Raw genomic sequence first — 22,495 nt, forward strand, 5'->3', positions numbered from 1 at the left:
TTATTTTCTTCTTTAAACAAATGTTTTTGTTTTTTTTATATTAAAAGACATAGACATCTTGTTTTTATGTCTACAGCTGTGTCACTCAGTTACCATATCCCACTGGATTAATTCAACAAGATCCTCTATGGCACATGCTATTGCCTTTTAACCACCTTTTTATTTTTAAAGAACAAGACCAAATAGATTTAAAATCATGTGTTAAACTTTTAGATAATACATTTTAAAGCATCATTTTGTTGTGTGTGCTTGAGTTACAAATCGTGCATTTCACTGACTGTTCCACACCCTGCTGTGTCAAGGCACTGGAAAGAAGCCAGGAAGAGACACATTCAGAGATTTGAATTAAAGTGCCTTCAGTCCCAGGTGTCTGTTTATTTTCTGCACCTGGGAACAGTTTTATTTCAGCAGGGGCTCAAATAACATTTCTGTTCCCGCTATGTTCCTAATAGCATGACAAGGTATCTGATTGATACCCTGTAGAGGTAATTGGTTTTACACGTTTTAAAATAGTGTGGCTGAATAAGATCCTTTGTTGGTGTTGTCTTATGTCTTCATCCTACAGATACACATACACACACACACACACATTCCACTAAAGAGGTTTCATATGGGATTCACAAAGCCTACTATTGAGGTTTAGGCGGAGCAGAGTGTGATGAACATATCACTTTGGCATCTATTCAAATCCAACATTCAAGTGTTAATGACCAACACTGATGCTGTTTATTTTCCTTTTCAAAAACTCCTAGACTTTGGCTAATTGTATTGTAAACTTGAGTGTGGTTCAGAGGGCAGGGCTAGGACTCCTCCCCCTTTCTGTTCAGCTAAACTATCTGTCAATCTACCTATTTAAACCTCACTTTCCAAACTTTGAGGGCCAGCTGCACTGGCCTTGTCCTCTGCTAGGAAGGTTCTCCTCGAGCCAGAGGGGACCCCTGGCCAAATCTCTCATAACTCTCTTTCATTTTCCCATTCTCTGCCCTCTCTAGGTTCCCCATGGGGGGAAGTAACAATTGATTCCCAGCCTTGGAGGCTGATTGGTTCGGTCTCACCTCCGCGACGGCGTCTCTCTGCGAGCCAAGGGAAATCCCTGCCCTCTTTTCTATGTCACAAAGGACTTCTCTACTATTTGAATTCTTCCATGCAGCCCTTGCTCCTGTCCCATGAAACTGTACCTATGATTGGGATTGATTATGGATACAAATAAAAATGCTGTGATATGTTTACAAGGTTAGATCTGTACAGAAAACATTATTTATTTTGAATATGAATTATGGGAAGTCTCTGCAGTAAGGAATATGTATCATATGTTCAAGCATAAACTATACAAAGACTCAATGGTGGAAAATTAGGAAATGTTTTGACTAGAAGTCGTGCACAATTTGAGAAAGTCAACAACAACAATGTGCTTTTATAGCACCTTTCAGGACCAGGTCCTCTCAAAACGCTCATATATTGTATATAGTCACAGTATTTCACACACTTTTTCGAGAGGAGCTAGGTGCCGGCTTGCGCAGACCTTATTAGACTTTTTCTCTGAAGACACCAAACAATCATTCTGTAGTTCAAATCCTCCATCCTCCATACTGTAATTGTTAAATGTAATACATGAACCCCTAATACGGCTGAAAAAAACAAACCCTTCAATATGTTTCACTCAACATGTATGTACTAGGCTACCTACCCCTCACCAGACTGGTTAAATTGTTATTCAAATGCATCTTTACATTCTGTTAATATATAAAAGCTACAATTCACCATTGCAAGTACATTTCAGTCACTATTGGGAAGGCAGAATACAGTATCAGCCCATTTTTGACAGACAACTGTGGCAGTAAGGGGGTTAGTAAATGTACACCTAGGTATGTTGGTATAAAACCTATAGGAGACACTCAGTTGGTGGAGTCAGTGCTTAAGACTGCACAAATTACACATTTTTCAGAGGAACAGTAATCACTTTATGAGCCATCTGGAGAACTGACTTGTTGCAAAATTATTCCTCCAACATCCCTGAAGGAATCAGAGTTGATAATCACTGAAGAATGGTCATGGATCTCTCCAGAACCACTGAACCATTAAACCATCAGAATGTGAAGTCAGGCTTCTACTGAACTACAGCAAGCTTTCTGATGCTCTTTTACTTCTGTGGATTCTCCAACTGCAAAAGAAAATAAGCAAGGCAGCACCATGTGATCTTAAACAGCTGCCCCAAACGTGGTTATACAAAGCTAGTTTTAACGAAGCTACCTGCTGTGAACCATTGAGTGAGTGCTTGTAAAAGGGAAGGTAATAAAGCAAGTCTGTGATTTCATTTATTCAGGCTGATTAGGCACACTTTGCACAGTGTATCATTTGTGTGTCACATAGTGACTGACTAGCTTGCCTGACTCATTAGTACTGGAGTCTAATGAAAGGAAGAGTACAAGAATAAAGAAGAGTTGACGGAAGTAGCGCGCTGTTTTACCTCAAAGAAACGTTGTGCAGAAATTCAGCCCAGCTGCAGGTGTTCTAGCAACAATGCGGGATGTGGTTAGATTCCAATTTAGCAGAAAATTACGTACAAAAAACTGTTATTTGTGGGTGAAAGATACTCATCCCAGGCAATCATCCATGGTTTAAATGTAAAAGATGAGCATTCAGCTGTCTTTCTCCTGACTTAAAACAATTAGTGTCTTGGGCAGCGTTCAGCACCCTTGTCTACTAATTATTTGTAGTTTATTTTCTTCTTGGAAACCTCATTTTGTCAGTGGTCTTTATGGATAATTTACCCGATTAGATAAACTCATTCAGGATGCAAAATGCTATGTAAGAACTCTTTATTGTGCTAGTGTTTTGAACTGGAAAATCTCTCCCCATTACCAGAACCAATTTGCATATTCGATTGCATTACCTGGTAATGACACTGGTAATGTATGGAGGCCTATAGAATTTTCTACTAAAAAATGTATGTAAAAAAAAAAAAAAAAAAGCCAGATACAGCTGCACATGAAGGGAATATTCTTTAAAGAGCCACTCTAGGTTTTCCACTAACAGCTATGGCCAATTAGTTATTTACACCAAAGTATATCTTATTACCAACTCCAGAATGGAACAAGCAACTTGTGCAGTGTTTAAAAAAAACATCTTCACATGACACCAGTATCAGGAATACAAAGCTTCAAAATGGAGACATACAACTTGGATGAGCGACACTTAGGGCCAGGGTGCATTGGTGGCTATGTCTGCATGACTTTGACTTTGAACCTATACTGCAATGACAACATTTGGCTATCTGATATCCCTGTGTGCTAAATTAAAAACCCCATCCAATACAAGTACATATATGAGAAGTAAAAACCATGGTCAAGGGAGTAAATATGAGTTACTTTCAACATCTCTTTGCAGCCAGTAGAAACTGATGATACATCTCAGCAATTATGCACTGTGTACTTTTAAATTCCCCCATCCTTCAAAAGAAGTACAAGCAGCATCTATGGGAAACAAGTCAAATCATCCTCCCAAAAGTAAGAAGTAAAATCAATTGCAACCCCTCCCATAAAAACAACATCACTTTATTAAGGCTGGTATATGAAGATATATACCATATGTTTTAAATGAATTATAGGTACATTTTCTTTTTTAAAATGTTTCTTTGCAAAGTACACATGGGCAAACATTTTATAAAAGTATGCCACGGTAACTCTGCATGATACTTTCATAGTTTACATGCCTGTACTGTGCATTCACCATATACACATACCTGTACTGTGCATTCACCATATATACAGTACGTGCCTGTACTGTGCATTCACCATATATACAGTACATGCCTGTACTGTGCATTCACCATATATACAGTACGTGCCTGTACTGTGCATTCACCATATATACAGTACATGCCTGTACTGTGCATTCACCATATATACAGTACATGCCTGTACTGTGCATTCACCATATACACATGCCTGTACTGTGCATTCACCATATATACAGTACATGCCTGTACTGTGCATTCACCATATATACATACGTGTACTGTGCATTCACCATATATTTCTGGGCTTTGCTGTTTTTATCAATTTGTTTTGCTTTTTCCTGCCTTAAGGGTTACACTTAAGTTTATTAACTGTTCAAAAAACACTTCTAACTTAGAGAACTAACAAGTTAACAGATGTTACTCATTTTGTTTTAATAGTCAGTTAATAAGCCCATTTCTTAATAATGCAAAAGCGTACGTACACAATCTAATTTGCAGTAAGATCTTTAAAGGTGTCTTATGTAACCCTAGTTCTAATCGTCTGGTCTTTCCTTCCAATAATGTGACTGTAACATTCCTTCATTCCATTAGATGGCAGTGATGCCCTATTTACAGCAAGCACTAAAAGATTATTTTCCTTTTTTTCCAGTTCTAGAGCTGCCTATAGACATTCAACATTTAAGCAAGCAAATCCTTTTTAAACAGTCTGGCATATGGGATACTGCAGATGTTTCTAACTATTATGGTTACAAATAAATTAAGAGTGTTTGAATCCTATTTCAGTCCACTCAAACCATGCTACAGTACAAGACCCAATGGAAAGTGATTCTGTCTCCTGTCAGTTTAAACCAATGTGGGCGCTATCAAAGATATTCTATTAAATATATATTTGGCTCTAATGGACTTTAATTAAACGGGTTGATGTGATTAAAAGTAAAAAAGCTAATTTCTTGACAATTAGTTTGTAGAACCTATTGTCCGAACCCAGATAACACTTTTATACTCCTATGGGTGAACCCCAGTCAGGGTAATTTTTTAATTAGCCATATTTATTTACCTACCTGACCTTTGAAGCAAGGTGTGGAGAAATGAGTAAGAAAGACATACAGCATACATGGGGTGCAATGGTAACATTGGGAGTCACCATTGCAGAAGCCAATTTATTCGGGGTAAAAAAAAAAAATCCCATACAGACATCCTGTACCAGTGTAGGGCCAGAAAGTGGTACATTGTAAGAAGCAGTGTGGAGTAGTGGTTAGGGCTCTGGACTCTTGACTGGAGGGTCGCGGGTTCAATCCAGGTGGGGGACACTGCTGCTGTACCCTTGAGCAAGGTACTTTACCTAGATTGCTCCAGTAAAAACCCAACTGTATAAATGGGTAATTGTATGTAAAAATAATGTGATATCTTGTAACAATTGTAAGTCGTCCTGGATAAGGGTGTCTGCTAAGAAATAAATAATAATAATAATAATAATAATAATAATAATAATAATGTGGTACATGCACCAAAACCTAACCTGTGTAACGTCAAAAAATGGTACAACATGTTCATTCGCAAGTGCTGTGATTGACTGCTGCACAAATCACTACAAACAAGACAATCTGTATCTCACCCACAAAACTGTATGTTTACAATTCCAGATAACCCAATTTGTTGCTCATCAGTTAAAATAACCTTAAGGGTAAACTCTTTCAGATGGACCACATCTGTGGTAAAATGCCCAGAGCCCAATTATTCTCAATATCTTGTGATTGTTTTATTTAATATATTATTAATAACAACAAATCGAAGCATCTCATTAAAACAGGACAATATTTAGGCTAAGAGTCTAAAGTTGTCAGAGGTAAACTTAATGTGTTATGAGCTAAGGAGTGGCAAATATTATAAACTCTGCCTGTGGGTTTTAAGTAATGTATTCATTTATTTTTAATGACCAACATTATATGAAAGTTGTACTTTATTTTAACAGGCCAAACCACAGCAGGTAAGTCATGCAGAAAGCTGAGATACAGCACCTATGTAAGAACACATGGTTTCCCGCGAAACTGCAACGAGCGCTGCTGGACTGAAACTGGACTAACCCATTCCAACAAGCAAGGGGGGAGGGGAGAACGTATTTGTTTTGATAAAATCAAGCTTATAGCCGTCTATAAACATGTTTCAATGAATCTTAATAAAATCAAACTAAATAGCTTACAAACATTGACTAAAATAATATATTATGTTAGAAATAGTTAAAGTTCGAAACAAAATGTTCAAAGGCACCCCGATCAAGATATTGTGACTGTTCCTGGGATCTGAGAATTGTCTTCATTCATTTGTTTTGGTAGAGTTCTAATTAGGGCTTTTGAACTTTATAAAAAGGAGAATATGCCTGTATCTACAAAGGTGAGTTTTATACACGTTTTGCTGTCGCGTTATTGAAACTGGCTCACCTCTGAAATAAAGTTTCTACGTGTTAAGAGAGCCTACAATCTTAAATTGAGTTACTGTATTGTGACTTCTGCGGAAAGCATGTTGTGTTTGGGGACTTTTTTTTTTTTTTGCATACAGATTGATTATTATATTTCAAGAAAATGTAATGCAAACGAGCCTTTTATGCATTTGAAATAACTGGACTAGTGTTACCAGCTTGTATTTGATTTGGGAACATTGTAAACAGTCTTTGTACGTTAAGTGCACTCGGGTTTGTTTCAGTTTATCGGTAAAAGCTCGTGCACACGCCCACGCATCACTCGCTTTATCCACACAGCGCATTTCTACAGTATCCTCTATTCTAATTTACTATTGCGGTTACTACTAATAAAACTGTACTTGGACAGCACCAAGGCACCAGTAATCTCATTCAAAACTCTCATACTAACGGACTTAACTTGTTGCATACTTTTTCGTATTGTATTTAGAGGTATTATTTTGCACGTAATGTGAACTATACACTGTATTTAAATGCACATTTTCCATTGTAACCCTGTACTGTGCTGTAACACCTTTAAATCGCTTTGGATAAAATTATTATTATTGTTAAATAAATAAATAAAACACCTGGCCAATACATGTTGTTCTAATATATAAAGTTCATCAACATGTGTGGATATACTCCAGTGACGTTCTCCTGTCAGTTATAACATATACCACTCCCATGAGCCACAGAACTCCATATTCTCATATACTAAATAATGTGTGGAAAGATGTATATAAAGAACAGTTCCTTTCTCCCATGTGCCCATTTTATGTACAGGTACCCAAAGCACTGTTACAGATTTTTGAAACCCAAAGTGATGATGAAGATTTCAAAGGGTTCAGGAATTCCCTTCCAATGGAAACATCATCTGAGGATAGTCGGGACAGCTTCCAGTCACTGGATTCGGGAAAGGGAGTAAGCATGGCACTCTGCACAGTATTGCCACCTGAAGAGCTGGGAGGCATAAGTATATATAGACCCAGGAGGCTGTTTCCGCAAAACTAAAGAACACAGCAACAGCACCAAAAGAATAAACAGCAGTGCTTTCCACACTTCTAACTCTTTCTCCAGCCATTCTGGAACTTCTGCTTTCCTTCACAGGCGGGTCTAGGGTAGTCTTGAGATGTCTGTGGAGGTTGCAATACACTGCAACATAAGTGGGGAACACCTACACACATTTGCACTTGCATGCCATGGCTACTTTACAAAAAAAAAAAATAGTTGCTTTGGGTCTTCAGCAGTGCTGTAATTTAATCTGAGAGAGACTGCAGACAAACTGGTAGACTGAATGTGTTTTTCCCAATTAAAACGTATATACTAAAAGAGACGATGTTCATGAGAGCATCACAGGGTTTACCTTGCTTGAAAGAATAGTCACAAGTTCTGCTTTTTTTGGAAAATGCATCACCTAGAATTTTAGGATTGCAACACAGTTATACTATATATATATATATATATATATATATATATATATATATATATATATTATGAACATAATTTAGATCTTTTATTTAACATCATGTAATCAAAGAAACTACAAAGCCATAATAGTAGTGCTGCAAATAGGGTGATGCAAAACATTTGGCCGTAGCTGAAGTCTTTGCAAAAAGTTTGTTTGCTTGACAATTCCACCATCGTTATTGGCATGTTTAGCATTATGAACAGCTGTGTAACTGACAAACTCCAAACATGGGTAGCATTACATATGCTAGTGACAGTAATCAGAATGAAGTGGCAATGCAGATATAACATGCTAACCCGTGGGTCAGCTGTTTTAACAGTTTCTTCACTGAATTTTCAGGATCTCTGCTTTCGCTCCAAGTATATCACTGAGGAGCTGATGAAGATTTTTACAGAGGACACGGACACCGAGGATGAGGAGTTTGAGGGTTTTACAGAGGGTGATCTGGAACTGAATGACTGGATGAAATTCATGGTGAGAACTATTTCTTTAAAGCTGTACCTGTACTCTTGAAACCATTACGAAAGCTATTCAGCCTTATTCACAAAATATGAAAATGGGATCGAAGCAAATGTTGTCTTGGCATACCTCCTACACCGGTTTTTATATCCAGTTATTTTTGCTGATATTAAGTCCAGTTGTGTGCATGCACTCTTTCAAAGCAACTTTCATTTAAACCAAGCAACTTTAATGGGTGTATTAATATTTGTAGGAGGATGTACTGCTGTTTTGTACTAGTTGTTCTTGTTTAACTGCACATCATCATAACAGTACTGTATAAAAACATAATGTACTCCTATATGATTTATTTTTCCAAGTCCATGGATTCTGGTTCTGAAGAGGACATTGGTTTCTCCTCTGATGACGAGCAAGAAATCCCTCCAAAGAAGAGAGTCTCCGGCCTTTGTGTTGCATTCAGATTCCCCATCAAGAAGACCGTTGGAATACCTTTATCAAAGGGGAAGAAAGAGTCTTTGAAATATGAGGAGGAGGAGTGTAACCGCAAAGGGAAAGCCCAGGCACAGCGCCAGAGAGCAGTCTCTGATTCTGATTCTGAGCCTGAGGAAGACCATGACAATGCAGCAGACCAGCCAAACGCTTTACAGAAACGGGCAAAGAACATCAAAGAAAACAAAGACATGGTATTTATTTATTAACCTGTGTATAGTGTCTCAAAACGGAATATTAATTGGGGTAAACACAAAATCAGCAGATACAATTTTCATGTGTTAAAGAGTAATATTTAATAAATAATATATATTTTTTAAAATCACATGTTGGGTGGCTTAAACCTTTGTTTCATTATTTTCTTTTTTTTGCAGCTTGCTAAGTTACTGGCCGAACTTAATTCCATGCCTGACCTTTTCCCTGTGAAGACACCCAGTACAACTCCCGTGAGTACAGCTCAATATAGCTAATCGGTAATGTAGACTTCGAATATAATTGTTTACGTTTCGGTGCCAATGTCTGTATAGATCATAACTGCAATGAACAGATCTGAACATTTGAATGCAATGTACAACACATTGTACATGTAGAATTTTCTTTGAACTGCTTCAACCTTTCTTTATGTTCAGTGCTGATTGGTTGTGAAAGCAAAGGATCTCTTACTGTCAGAAATAGCATGGACATCATCATTATATGAATGGGATTTCTTTCTTTCCTTGAAAACATTTTTGTAAAAAGTTCCAAGGGTGTGAAAACTAAATCGGTGTCTGATTTTTTTTTTTTAAAGCACGGGACAGGCTACAGTGAAGGCCTCTACTTTCAACTCAGACTGATGTGTATGTTGTCCCAATATAATCATTTATTTTTATTTACTATTGTTTAGAAACAGAAAAAATCCCCAAAGAAGAGATTTTCAGAAGGACAGAGCGGGCGTCGAAACCCTTCCCGGAGAGCCCGACCCCCTGAGCGGTTTGGCTTGGAGGGCTTTTACATGTCCCCCACCAAACTAATGGAGCAGCTGAACAGCATTAGCAGGAGAGCAGCAATGAGAAAGAAGTTGACTGAGGTTTCCATTTAAAGTTTCTCTTTTATACCAAAATCTGACTGAGAAAATGTGCTGAATATCGAAAAGATGCAAGTTTCAGGCAATGTCTTTTTGACCATGTTGATGAGTGAAAAGTGGGGAGTACATTGTGTGAAATGCTCTGTTGCTACAGTACAGCTCTTAGTCACAGATTTCTAATAGAATTGATGCTTGCAGGTGAATGAAGAGATGAGCAGTGGCAGCCCCAGAAAGAGGGCTTCTAAACACAGTGATCAGCGCTCTGTGGAAGACATAACAGAAGAGGAACTAGAGAATGTAGCCATATCCTCTAAAGACAAACTTTACGATAAAATTAACGTAAGTTCATTATTTTTAGGAGCTTGTTTACCCTTGTGGATCATAATCAACCCTTGTAAGCATGTGTCACTTTGTATTTCTCGGTAGGGGAGCACTTGTCATCAGTGCAGACAGAAAACCATAGACAGTAAAACAGTCTGCAGGAATCCCAACTGTTGGGGTGTGAGAGGCCAGTTTTGTGGGCCCTGCCTTCGCAATCGCTATGGGGAAGATGTGCGATCAGCACTGCTAGACCCTGTAAGTGTTTTGCTTTTGTTGATTGGTCTCTTTTTATGTCGTTTGGGTGTAACGACTATGGAAATACGTGTTTCACACAGAAATTCGTAACTTTTTCAGTTGAAAAGCAGTCCCACATACATTACATCATCGTTGTATGTTCTTGATTGGCATGTAAAAAACATCCCGCTGTGGAGTGGGCAAAGGGGTACAGGAGTAGTGCAGTAAGAAGTTCTTTATGTTACTGTATGTAGGGACCTACAGTAAACCTTGTCAGTATTATACAGGCAAGTCACTTCACGTCATGCTTTCAAATCATCAGAGCTAAGCAAGTTTCTGTAAAATATTTATCATGCAAGAATGTACCCAGACTATGCTATAACATTCCTATAGCAGGGGTGGAAACAAGACAGCTATTGCATAGCAGTTTCTCCAATTCCAAGTTAAGTTAGCTTAGGAATTGATCAAACTGCTATGCAATGGGAGTCGTATTGCCATCCCTGTTATAAAACAAAATACCCTTTAGTAATGCTCCCTTCATTTATATTTGTTTATCCAAACACAGCTTTAGTATGGTTTGAGAAGAAACGGGAAGAATTGTCCAGTAACCCCCCCTCCCCAAGAGAACAAGTTTACAATCCAGTTTGAGCCAGTGTAACAGTTTATTGAGATTTAAACCAGTTATCCGTATCCATAGAGGTTTTGTGATTTATGACAAAAAGACACAGAAACTGGGGCCCAAATGGGGTCACATTTTAATGGCTGCACTTTTTTATTTTTCAGCTGTGGGTCTGCCCTCCATGTAGAGGTGTCTGCAACTGCAGCTTCTGTCGCAGAAGGGATGGCCGATGTGCCACCGGCATGTTGATCCATATGGCCAAATTCTACGGCCACGGCAATGTTAAGGAATACTTGGAAAGGTATGCTATATTTCTCCTTTATGTAATGTTGCCACAATCTAACTTAGCAATGCAAAGCTGGTAGAGTGTCTGCTTTAGTGCTCTTTTATTTGTATTTTGTTATTTGTAATTTTGCGATTTTATTTTCTCTTCTAACCCTAACGACAAACTGTTCCTTGCCTGTTACTTTTGTTGTTCACACTGCATTAGTGTGTCTGAATTTTTCTTATTTTTAGCAAGACTTGTTTACGTGTACTCTTTCTCTTATTGTTTAGCGTTCAGAAAGAACTATCATTGGAAAAGTGAGGCCCTGAAAGACAGAACGGGGCTTGGATATGCTGTGCCTGAGTTGGGTTTTGGAACAGGTCATTCTTCAGCAGTTTAAGATCATTCTAGTTGAACACAAACCTTTTCAACAGTTCAACAGCTGTATTGTAAAGTCTTTGTTTATAGTTCTAATTCTTGTTTAATCTCTGAGACTAAAATTAAATACATGCCTTGTTTCACAGACCTGAACTGCCACTAAGCCATTTATATTTTGTCTTCAGATAATTACATTTTTAATTATCTACAATTGTAACATGTTATTGAATACACATGTTTACACACTGTTTATTCAAGAACATGTTAACTTTCTAAGTGTGACTGAAACACTATCCACAAACAAAATGCTGGAGGAGTTTCGATAAGGGTCCAAAAGTATGAAAATATTCTAATTGGATATCAAAGGCTGCAAAGAGGCTGAGAGAAGTTGTGTCTGTTTTTAGATTTTTTTTTTTTTAAGACAAAGTCTAGTTAAGAAACATGTTGATCCCAATGCATAGTTGCACATTTGTTTAAACCCTTACCAGTTATATTTGCACTCTTAAACATATATATAACCTTTTTTTTTAAGATATTGAAGGGTCTTTTTCTGACTTTTAATAGGCTACACTTTTGTGAGTGTGACAGAGATGCAGATTTTTAAAAACGTTTTATATATAGAATGATTACCAATGGTAGTGGTACTGTTTTGTTTGTTGGCATGGTTAAGTCATTTATGTACACTGGACAGAAAGCCACTTTAAATATGTAAACTGCAGTTTACTTCAGTACATATTTGTGAGTCTTAAATAAATACATCAATGCATTTTATTAAATCTTGTTTTGTGATATGAATTGACATTAAATATACACCACAGTAAGCCAACAAATGTCATGGTATAAAATGCGATTTTTTTTTTTTACAAATCTGATTTTTACAAAAATTTCACAGACAAGAGGAACATAAGAACATAAGGAAGTTTACAAACGAGAGGAGGCCATTCAGCCCATCTTGCTCGTTTGGTTGTTAGTAACTTATTGATCCCAAAATCTCATCAAGCAGCTTCTTGAAGGATCCCAGGCTGTCAGCTTCAACAACATTACTGGGGAAGATCAAAAGTTCAGACAGAGATAGGCCCTCTTGATTTGGTTTTGTATACAGGGCACGCGTATATGCTCTTCTTTTCTTGCCTGTTAACCAGAATAGCTCTGACATAGATGATACACACATCTATATATATATACATATTCATACACATATATATATACACATACACACACACACACACACACACGTATATATAACTTGTCTTGGAATAGGTTACCTAAAAGCAGTGCGAGATGTTTACCTTCCATATATAAACCATGAATATAAGCCCCTTCTCTTGGTGGATGTCCATAATCATCTTTGGTTTTCTTTGTTACATCTACAGTGGGGCACATCTTATCCTGAGGCCATTTGTTTTTATGAGCCATGCTTTATGTAAAAATACAAAAAAGTAGATTTACTAAGATAGATATGTGGTGCTGCATTTGGAAAGTCTTACCTACATGGTAATAATAGAAACCAATGCATTACAAGGCTTCCAGCTGAAATTAACACTTCGGGGGTTCTGGTCTGTTTCCACTTCAGAAATATTGCCATTGCCTTTTTAGTGTGCTATTTAATAAACCTATGTAATGTACATATGACCTTAACCCAAACCATTTTCTGTCTGGTGATATGAATAAAACAGCTAAGATATTGTAAATGTGCAACATGTTCCTTTAAACAAAAATATTTTAACCACGTGTTTATTTTTTCAATAACATGTTGCATACTTAGTAAATTACCATAAATGTTCTTAGTTTCTATTTGAAATAACATCATAACCCATACTTGCTGTTTTGATAGTTTTTTTTAATATGAAAATCAAATGTCAGCTCAACAACTAACTTGGTAAGAGCTTAGTTCAAATCAGCCTGAAGTTTTAACATCTACGCTCATGTACTGGAAATCATAAACTAAAATTGTACCATTTATTAATACTTATTACATTTATTAATACATATTGATTAAATGAGGATTAGAGAACCCAGACAGCCAAACAATGTCAGGGAGGACAAGGTCTTGTGTCCAGGTGTCAAGCTCACGCCAGTGCAGCAGCAGATCATTGATCCTTCAAAAAGTGTATCACTATATTCTGTTTGGAGGAAACCTGCCATAGGAATTGAAGGCTAAGAGATGGTAATTATAAAACCACATGTCAGGCTGCTTATCACCTAGATACCCCTATAGATTCCGGTTGCTGTGAATAGTGCACATGGTGCCTACAGTATATCTGACCACCTTCCGCAGTCTGAACTGAGCCCTCTTCCAAGATGGTCCTGAAGAGGTAATCTGAAATGACTGTCATGAATTCAATTTCAGTGTTGGGGTGCAGGGCTTTCAGAGGAGTGCACGTCATCAACATACTTGTGGTAACCAATGTAATCCAGGTTTGGGGCAGCAACAAAACCAGGGGCAAGGAAGAGATCCCCTTCTAGCTATAGAGGGGGGTGGGGGGGATCATGATTAACAGAAAGTCATCAGAAACACAGAGGAAACTCCATTGAACAGAAGCACTAGCACAGATTTGTTCCAAAGAAATATGGCACTGTATGTGATTACACAAAATGATTAGCTTTAGCACAAAAACAGCATTTGGGAAATAAATGTGGTACCCATGTATCAGGTAGCCAGTGTCATAAATACTGTGTTTCTTCCCAGCATATAGCATTGTATAATAAAAAGTACAGTATACACTATATAGATATATAAAACCATATGCTGTTCATTAAATAATACTGTGCTTATTCTGCTGCAAAACTGAAAAGTAGCAATATCTTACAAGAGATGAATCACTGCAGATAAAATATCAGTAGGGGGTGCTATTAACCTTCAACACATGTTTTGGTTTGTTCTTTAGATGCTGTTTACCACTATGTACCACATTCACAACAAGATTCATATTCTGAACAGTTGCAAAACATTAAGTGTAGTTCTTGAGTCATCAGTTAAAAAAACTGCAACAGGCCATGACGTATTAACACTCCTCACAGTTGTTAAATTGAAGGATTGCTGAATACCTTAAATCCTCAGGAAGAGAAATAATGTTCCTCTAAGGATGAAATGAATATTTACCATATCAGGATGCATGAACTCCTCCAGGTAGGTGTGACACAGTTGCCTGTCCCAGTCGTCAGGGATGTGCCCTCCATACATGATCTCACCAAACAGATAGCACAGATCCTCCAGGGATCTGCACGTGGGGAGATGCAGCATGTTATTTATAAGAACTTCTGACAATACGGTTTACATATCAGGAGTTTCTGATTTAGAGAAATATTGAATTCTCAATCCAAACATATTGCAAATCAAATGCCATTTATGCTGCTCCCTGGTAATCCAATACTTTTCCAGAATATGTCTTTGATAAAACAGCTTCTGCACATAATCAATTTGACCAGTTGATTGTTATTTTACTATATATTGAATTCTCATAAGAAATGTGGTGTAAGTAATTACAACATTCAATCAAAGTGTTACTGAACAAACAGGCTGTAGGGTTTAAAACACAACACATTACTTTCCCTTGGCCTCTGCTTTGTTGTACGTATTCCTACAATATCTTTTGTAACATTCATGATTGTTTTGATATTTTTATTAACATATCCCTGGTCAGTTTTGGCCTGTTATTTTTGTTTCAGTGTTATGCATTGGCTCTTCCTGTCAAAAAGTCTTCTGAATTCACAGCACTGGCAGCTTCAGTCCAACCTGTTCAATCAGAAACATTTCATTAGTTCCCAACTCCTCAGACCAAGCTCAGCATCCACTTTACAGACCCTCGCCCGGCGTACCTCCAAACATATGAATATTTATATTCAAAATGTGATTTATTTAATTATTGCCATTATAAGGGGCTTGTCGTGCATATTCATAAAGCTGTCCCTGTCCCTCTGAACCTGTTCATGAAGCAGCAGGCAACATCCTGGTAAAGATGGAAGACAGATTAACCAATCAGAATGCTTACTTTTGAGAGGAGTCAGGGAACCAATGAAATGTTTCTGATTGAACAGGCTGGCTTGAAGCAGCCGATGTTATGAATTTAGAAGACATTTTTACAGGAAGACCTGATGCAGGAGGTGCCAGGCGTGCCCCCAGAAATCTTTCACATGGGTACGCAAAACTGAACCACATCGACATCCCATCTCATGCCGATAACGACACTGCTGTTAAGTGTTTTATCCAATCAGAGTGCTGCATTTTTGTTCTTTCCTGCGTTTCACAGCACCTACACTGTCACATTAGAAAACTGCAATCAAATTGCATAACCTTTTCCCTTTCTAAAAATGACAGCGAAATAGTCCAAGACAACAATAATAGGCACAAATAAGCCTATTTGAAATGCAGGCTTAAACTAGGGGGAAAACTAATTCACAAATCTGCTGGTTCCATTTTTAACCATTACTCTCACAATCACTACAACTAATGTAATCATTACTCCCCCCCCTAAACATGGTGTATAAACAAACTTTTGTTTTTAATCTTACACGTTGTGACAAAACATGCAGTTAAATAAATTAATCAATAAAATAATAATAATAATAATAATAATAATAATAATAATAATAATAATAATAATAATAATAATAATAATAATAATTAAAAAGAAACTTCACAATAATGTGCCAATGGTTAGGAAATGTAATGTTCATTTTAATATAAGACACTGATAAAATGAAAATATAAAAGAAACTTGTATAAATGTGCACTTACTGTTCTTGCAGTACTATGGTAACATTCAATTTCACCAACGAGTTTAGGCGCTTAAACACCACCAACATTATTGCCAGAAACAGACAGTAAGGGAGTTGTACTGATTTTTACTGATTTACCCTCCCATATCTGGCTCATCAGAAGAAAGACTTCTGCTATTTTTCAATGTTTCAACCAAACTGCTTCTGAGTGCTCATTACTACCACTAAATAAACAGTACAATCTTATAAGCTTAAAATGTCTGTTTCACTTCAACCGATCACATGAGATCATATGCGAGTCCACACTTATTATTCATTCTAACAACCATTAACCTTTGTACAATTTCAGTTGGGAAGAGTGATACAAAAAAAGTCACAGCAAAGCAGCGTCCTAAATTCATAACAATGACAAATATAGGAAACACTATCATTTGTACCTGCATTGTGCTGGAAATTGCTGCCATCATCAACACTAATTGCAGTGATCACTTATGCAGTGCTATGAACTGTCACATTTGCTGCACGTAATTACATTTGAGAAAATGCTTCATTGCCTGCCTAATGAATTCTCTGTATATTCACATGCAACTTACTGTTTTGTTAACATAATGAAGGGCATTTATTCTTGAAAAAAGGAGAGAAAAAATACCAATAGAAAGTAACTGGTTATGACCTGAACTATATGGAGCGTTATAAAAAACAGCAGCAGATAACAGTACAATTGGACTTCTTTATACTGTAGCTATGCCCCCATTCTGAGGGTATTAATAATCTATTGATTTAAATCAAAGCTGGTACTAAATCTAAATGTTCTGCGGTCAATGTTGCTTTAATTCTAAAATAAATATAAAACTATCTCCAGTGCTTCACATACTGGCCCCTACATGGATGTAATGATTCATGTACTGTTGTATGAAATATCTCATACCTTGGTGTTTGCATGGAGGTAGTTGTACAGGACATTGACGCACATGGTGAGGCCCCTGGTGTTGAAGGAATAGCTTGACTTCCAGCCCTGCGGTCCAAACTTGCACCTTTCAGTAACACAGGTGTGGAAGTAACAGAGACAGAACAGGGTGCTTTTGAACGCCTGCTCCCTGGCACACATTTCCAACATCAACATATACATTCTGACAAGCTGTTTTGGTATTACAGAATTCTTCAAAGATAAATTACAAGATAATAGTTTCCTGCCCCCCCCCCCCCCTCCCCAAATACCCTTTCCAAATTATTTAGCTTCTAACTAGCCAACAATGACGTTTTCTGTTAATTCCTAACCAGTAGCTTACATTGTATAATCCCAACCCAAACTTTTTATATTTTGCAACCTGTACTCAGAAAAAAATGTAAAGAGAATAATTACTTTTAAATGTTCATAACATTTGGCAATTTTTTTGCATTTCTTATCTTCCTTATTTTTATTTTTTTTCCCTGCAACAAATATCGTTAGTCAGTGAACTAAATATCCACTATGCACAGGGCACTTCAGTCCTGGAGCACGGTCACTGAACTGAACAGAGCAAAGTGGGACCACCTGCAGCTCCGAAAGAGGGGAAATGATCAAATTAAAGCAAGTAGACAGGTGTGGTCAAATAATGACATTACATTTTATCAAACTGTGAAATGGTTGGTATTTAAAGGTAAAACAAAAAAGATAGCTTTAATTAACTGGGTCTTTAGCAGGAGGCAGCGTGCAGGTTAGTCAGCATGCCAGTAGGGGGCTTGTTGGTCATTTTAATGGAGTTCTCCAGTATGTGTCGTGGGATGCTGTGCTCATCTGGGGTTGCTGCTGGTTCGGCACTGATGAACACCCTGTAGTCTTCACTGTACTGCTCCAGCAACTTCTCCAGGGTTCCTACCCACTTGGCCACCAAATGGACATTATGTGAAAGGACCATACAATATTCATGCTGCTCTTTGTTTAGAACTCTATGATTGAATGATGGAAGTGACCTTACCCTTCAAATGAAGCCATGTATACTGCAGGGCAACAAATCAGAGACCTTCCAGGAAATATAAGATTACTCCATTGAAAGGTTTAGTAAATTACCTTGACAGCACACAAAATTCTTAATACTATAATTCATTTGAAAAAAAATTATAAATTATAAACCTGAAGTGGTTACTTCTCACCTGCAGAATTACCCAGTGTTCTTCACGGGACGCCTTTTCCGTTGTGAAGCTTCCCGAGATCAATAGTGAATCCCAGCTTCTTACCTTTACAATGGAAATTACACACACAAAACCCATTGACATACAATTAGTTGAATCATTATTCTGTTATTTGTTCAATAATAATAATAATAATAATAATAATAATAATAATAATAATAATAATAATTATTATTATTATTATTATTATTATTATTATTATTATTATTATTATTATTATTATTATTATTATTATTATTATTATAATTGTAACCATTCCAAGAGACTCCACTCCAAGAGACTCCACGTCCTTCAGAGGGTTCACTCCTGCAGACAGGATGAAGAACACTTGGATGGCAGGGCTGCTCTCCTCATATGATTTAGCAAACTCCATCTGGGCACCCTCAACATACTTAGAGCCCTAACCCTAACCCTCTACATACTTAGAGACCATGTTTTCTTCAACTCAGTTTCTGTACAAAAGACCACAATTATAATCTCAAAAGAAAATCAATTGTTACATCACTGACATTTCATTTTGTATAGTCTATAACGTATTTGTTTTACATGCAGTACAAACAATTGTTCCTCTTATGTAGTTTCTGTGGTGAAGTTTCTGTAGTTTACAGGGGCAGGGGCTCCTTTTATTGCAGTCTTTTTAACAGGGGAAAGGTAGCTTCAGGCAATGGAGATTGTAAAACACTGTCTCTTGTGATTCCACAATTCGATAATTCACATATTCAATACATTTACAGTGACTGCAGGCCATGTTGCATTAATGTACTATACCTGTCACTGTATAAAAGGCCCTTACTATTTCACTTTTCAGCAGTTCAGCATGTTATTGCAGCTTATTTCCACACGTTAAAAATATGCAGTCACATAGCAGCAGGCAATACATTACTTTGTCTATGAGCAAACCTTTTTCCATGTTGTGGAAAAAAATAATCCAACAACCTAAAAAACAGCCATAGGTGATTCAATCACCTAATTTATCTTTATGGTCTCTGAAACCAGTGGAGACACAACAGATTGGCTGACAGGCTGTTCTAGCCATGAAAGCTTGTAATTGAATCATTGAGCATTGGGCATTGCTGGGTTTAGCTAAAGAACACTTTGTAAAAGACACACTGTGCATTTATATGCTGGTCCATTTATTGCCTAGCAGTTTGTAGAAGTCCAGTGTAAGACAGGAATGCCAGACCTGACTGCGTATGTCATTCTGTCAGGGCGGAGAGCTCTCAACATAATGAGTTTCTGCAGAGAGCTCTTGTTTTTCCACTTCTCTCTCTCAGGACATTCCGACTCCACCAGCTTCTTCCAGCGCTTTGCTGACCCTTCGACATCTCTGTCCAGCCCCCGAGACCCATCCCACATGGACATGGTCTGCAGCACAAAGGAGGCTTCATTACTGCAACCTTCGAAGTGACTAATGCACCCACACTTTTCATGAACTGTGGTATTGTAGAGAAAGGTAAGTCTCAAATACAATACAATACAATACAATACAATACAATACAATACAATACAATTTGCTTTTATAAAGCACTCTTCATGCAGAGTATCCCAGGATGCTTTACAGTAAAAACTCTTAAAATATAAAAAGCCATTGGCCAATCAATCCAGCTCAAAAATAAGCCAGTGAAACTGATTTAATGGATTTAGCTGTGCTAGCATTTGTAATAGAAAGTGGGACACAGTTCCAGAGGTACGGGGCAGAACAACTAAAGCCCCTCCTGATTTTAAGGGACTTCTGGTGCTTCTAGGTATAAATTTACAGCTATAGCCAAAGGTTTGCTTCACCCTATATAATGAACTAATTTTGCTTCATAAAGTCAAATGAAACCTGCTGAATAATGTTACGTTAACATTATGAATAACATATTGCTTTGTATTTTTCCATATACTTAACGAAAAACTGACAACAAATTTAAAACTGTGACATTTTGAAATCCAACATGAAATACTGGTTACAAGAAATAGATGTCCACAATTATTTATTTCAGTAATTTCTTTTGCAAAACTCCAAAAATGCCAATTCAAAAGTATTCATACCCTGACAAGGAAAATGCAATTAATATCTACTTGAGGCACCTTTAGCAATAATAACCTATTTTAAACGATTAGTATATTTGTCAATGAGCTTTAATGATTTAATGAATTGTTCCAGTTAAATTCTGAGGACTTCTCTTGTGCACAGCCTTCTTCAACTCATACCAAAGATTCTCAATCGGATTTAGATTGGGACTTTGACTAGGCCATTCCGGAACCTTGATTTTATTCTTCTTTAACCATTCTGAAGTAGATTTTGATGTGTGCTTTGGATTGTTGTCATATTGGAGCGTCCAGTTGCGCTTTAAACCAAGTTTTGTAGCGGAGGGTTTCAGATGATTGGCCAATATCTTTTGGTTTGCTATGGAATCCATTTTACCATGCATTGGACCTAATTTTCCTGTCCCATTAGAGGAAATCAAGCCCCATAGAAGGATATTGCCACCTCCATGCTTGACAGTAGATATGATGTTCTTTTCGTTGTATGACTCACTAGACTTTCTCCAAATGTAACGACTATCAGCATTACCAAATAGCTTGATTTTTGTTTCATCACTCCACAAAACCTTCAACCAGAATTCATATCCATCATTCAAATACCGTTTTTCATTAGGTTCTGCATTATCTGCATTTAATCCTGTACTTTAGAGTACTGTAATCTGTCACAAGTGTTATTTAATCTGTAGTATTTTGTATTTAATTATATCCTGATGTAACTATCACTGATAGTTTGAATCGTATTTTGTCATATACTTGTACTTGCTAGAACCAAAGTCATTGTATTTTATCTTGCTCTTAATTGTATTAATATTGATTAATATTAATTGTGATTCTTAATTGTGATTCTTGAAATGTATTTTTGTTTAGCGTCTGCTAATAAATAAATAAATAAATACTACTACTACTACTACTACTACTACTACTACTACTACTACTACTACTACTACTACTACTAATAATAATAATAATAATAATAATAATAATAATATTGAAATTTCTATCATCTTGTAGACAATACTATCATAGCATCAAAGGGTATTAATACTTTTTAATTAGCATTTTTGGAGTTTTGCGATGATGGATTTTCATGACTGTTGGCACAGCTTCAGACTTGCTTACCTGGAAGGCTGTTTGTGACAAAAGGTTAGCTTGTCTCGTTCAAAGAGCCCACGGCTGGTGTACAGGAACACAGAGTAGGTGATGCAGTCCTTCAAGCTGACAACTCTCTCCTGCACCTCATCACACTTCTCAGCCCGCTGTATTAAAGGTCTGGCAGAATACACAGGTGGATATGTTACAACACACTGATAGGTTAACATACCAGAGTAAACACAGTAACTTTAAAACTGACAAATACAGGTGCACTCCACTTAACGGATCCTGTTAGAACGGAGTTCCGTTTACAACGTATTGAGGTATGTCCCTGCCAAACAACATGGGTTTTAATGGGGAATTATTCCCCCATAACTGACTTGTCTATAAAATATATACCGTTTGATACGTACAGTTTTCCTGTGATACAGGTAGATATTTTGCACAAATAAGGTACATCTGGGACATTAAATGACAGTCACAGCTGTATTTGTGACATCAGGCAGGAAAGACAGTTGCTGTTTACTTTTATTCTTCTATGTTTCTGTTGCATAGTTTAAACGTATAATGTAGACAATTGTAATTACATTTAGAGAAAATATAAATTTGTAAAATGCTACTACTTATTACATCGTACGGTCCACAGGGGGGTGTTTTGTACAAATAACAAACTCACGTTCTTTGGCAGTTAAGCTTTCTTGTATTGTTTATATTGAAGGTACTTATGTTCGCAGTTACATACAGTATTTCGAATTGTGTTTACTACATACTTCGTTGATAAAGTACTGACTTCCTTTGTCCCTTGGAGTCCGTTATAAGTGGATTGCACCTGTACTTGCCACCTTGGTGGAAATGTACCAGAGATATTAGAATGCACATTCAAATGGCACTAGCAAACAATGCAATGTGTTATTGGTATTGTATACATTAATAAATAAAGCATCTACTGAAACTTATTTCAGCACAAAAAATAACTAATTAAGCACAT

General features: G+C 37.0%; 1 protein-coding gene and 1 pseudogene across 1 annotated transcript; one reads left to right on the plus strand and one right to left on the minus strand.

Moving 5' to 3' along the window:
• Nucleotides 1-5,862: 5,862 nt before the first annotated feature.
• On the plus strand, nucleotides 5,863-12,269 carry LOC117435271 (cell division cycle-associated 7-like protein). The gene is made up of 10 exons (XM_034058315.3): nucleotides 5,863-6,130; nucleotides 6,981-7,118; nucleotides 8,005-8,139; nucleotides 8,484-8,807; nucleotides 8,988-9,059; nucleotides 9,497-9,679; nucleotides 9,875-10,015; nucleotides 10,103-10,252; nucleotides 11,015-11,151; nucleotides 11,406-12,269. Exons 1-10 carry the CDS (start codon nucleotides 6,113-6,115, stop codon nucleotides 11,434-11,436), a joined length of 1,329 nt encoding a protein of 442 aa, XP_033914206.3. The 5' UTR covers nucleotides 5,863-6,112; the 3' UTR covers nucleotides 11,437-12,269.
• Nucleotides 12,270-12,527: 258 nt separating this feature from the next.
• LOC117435798 (dynein axonemal heavy chain 11-like) overlaps nucleotides 12,528-22,495 on the minus strand; it is a 52,601-nt pseudogene continuing 42,633 nt past the window's right edge.

The sequence above is a fragment of the Acipenser ruthenus genome, chromosome 3, assembly GCF_902713425.1.
Source record: "Acipenser ruthenus chromosome 3, fAciRut3.2 maternal haplotype, whole genome shotgun sequence".
Classification (NCBI taxonomy): domain Eukaryota; kingdom Metazoa; phylum Chordata; class Actinopteri; order Acipenseriformes; family Acipenseridae; genus Acipenser; species Acipenser ruthenus.

Excerpts from the sequence above, each read along its gene's own strand:
- LOC117435271 (XM_034058315.3), top strand. Across the intron at positions 9,060-9,496 it reads AGACACCCAGTACAACTCCC|AAACAGAAAAAATCCCCAAA; the intron begins GTGAGTACAGCT and ends ACTATTGTTTAG. Across the intron at positions 9,680-9,874 it reads TGAGAAAGAAGTTGACTGAG|GTGAATGAAGAGATGAGCAG; the intron begins GTTTCCATTTAA and ends TGATGCTTGCAG.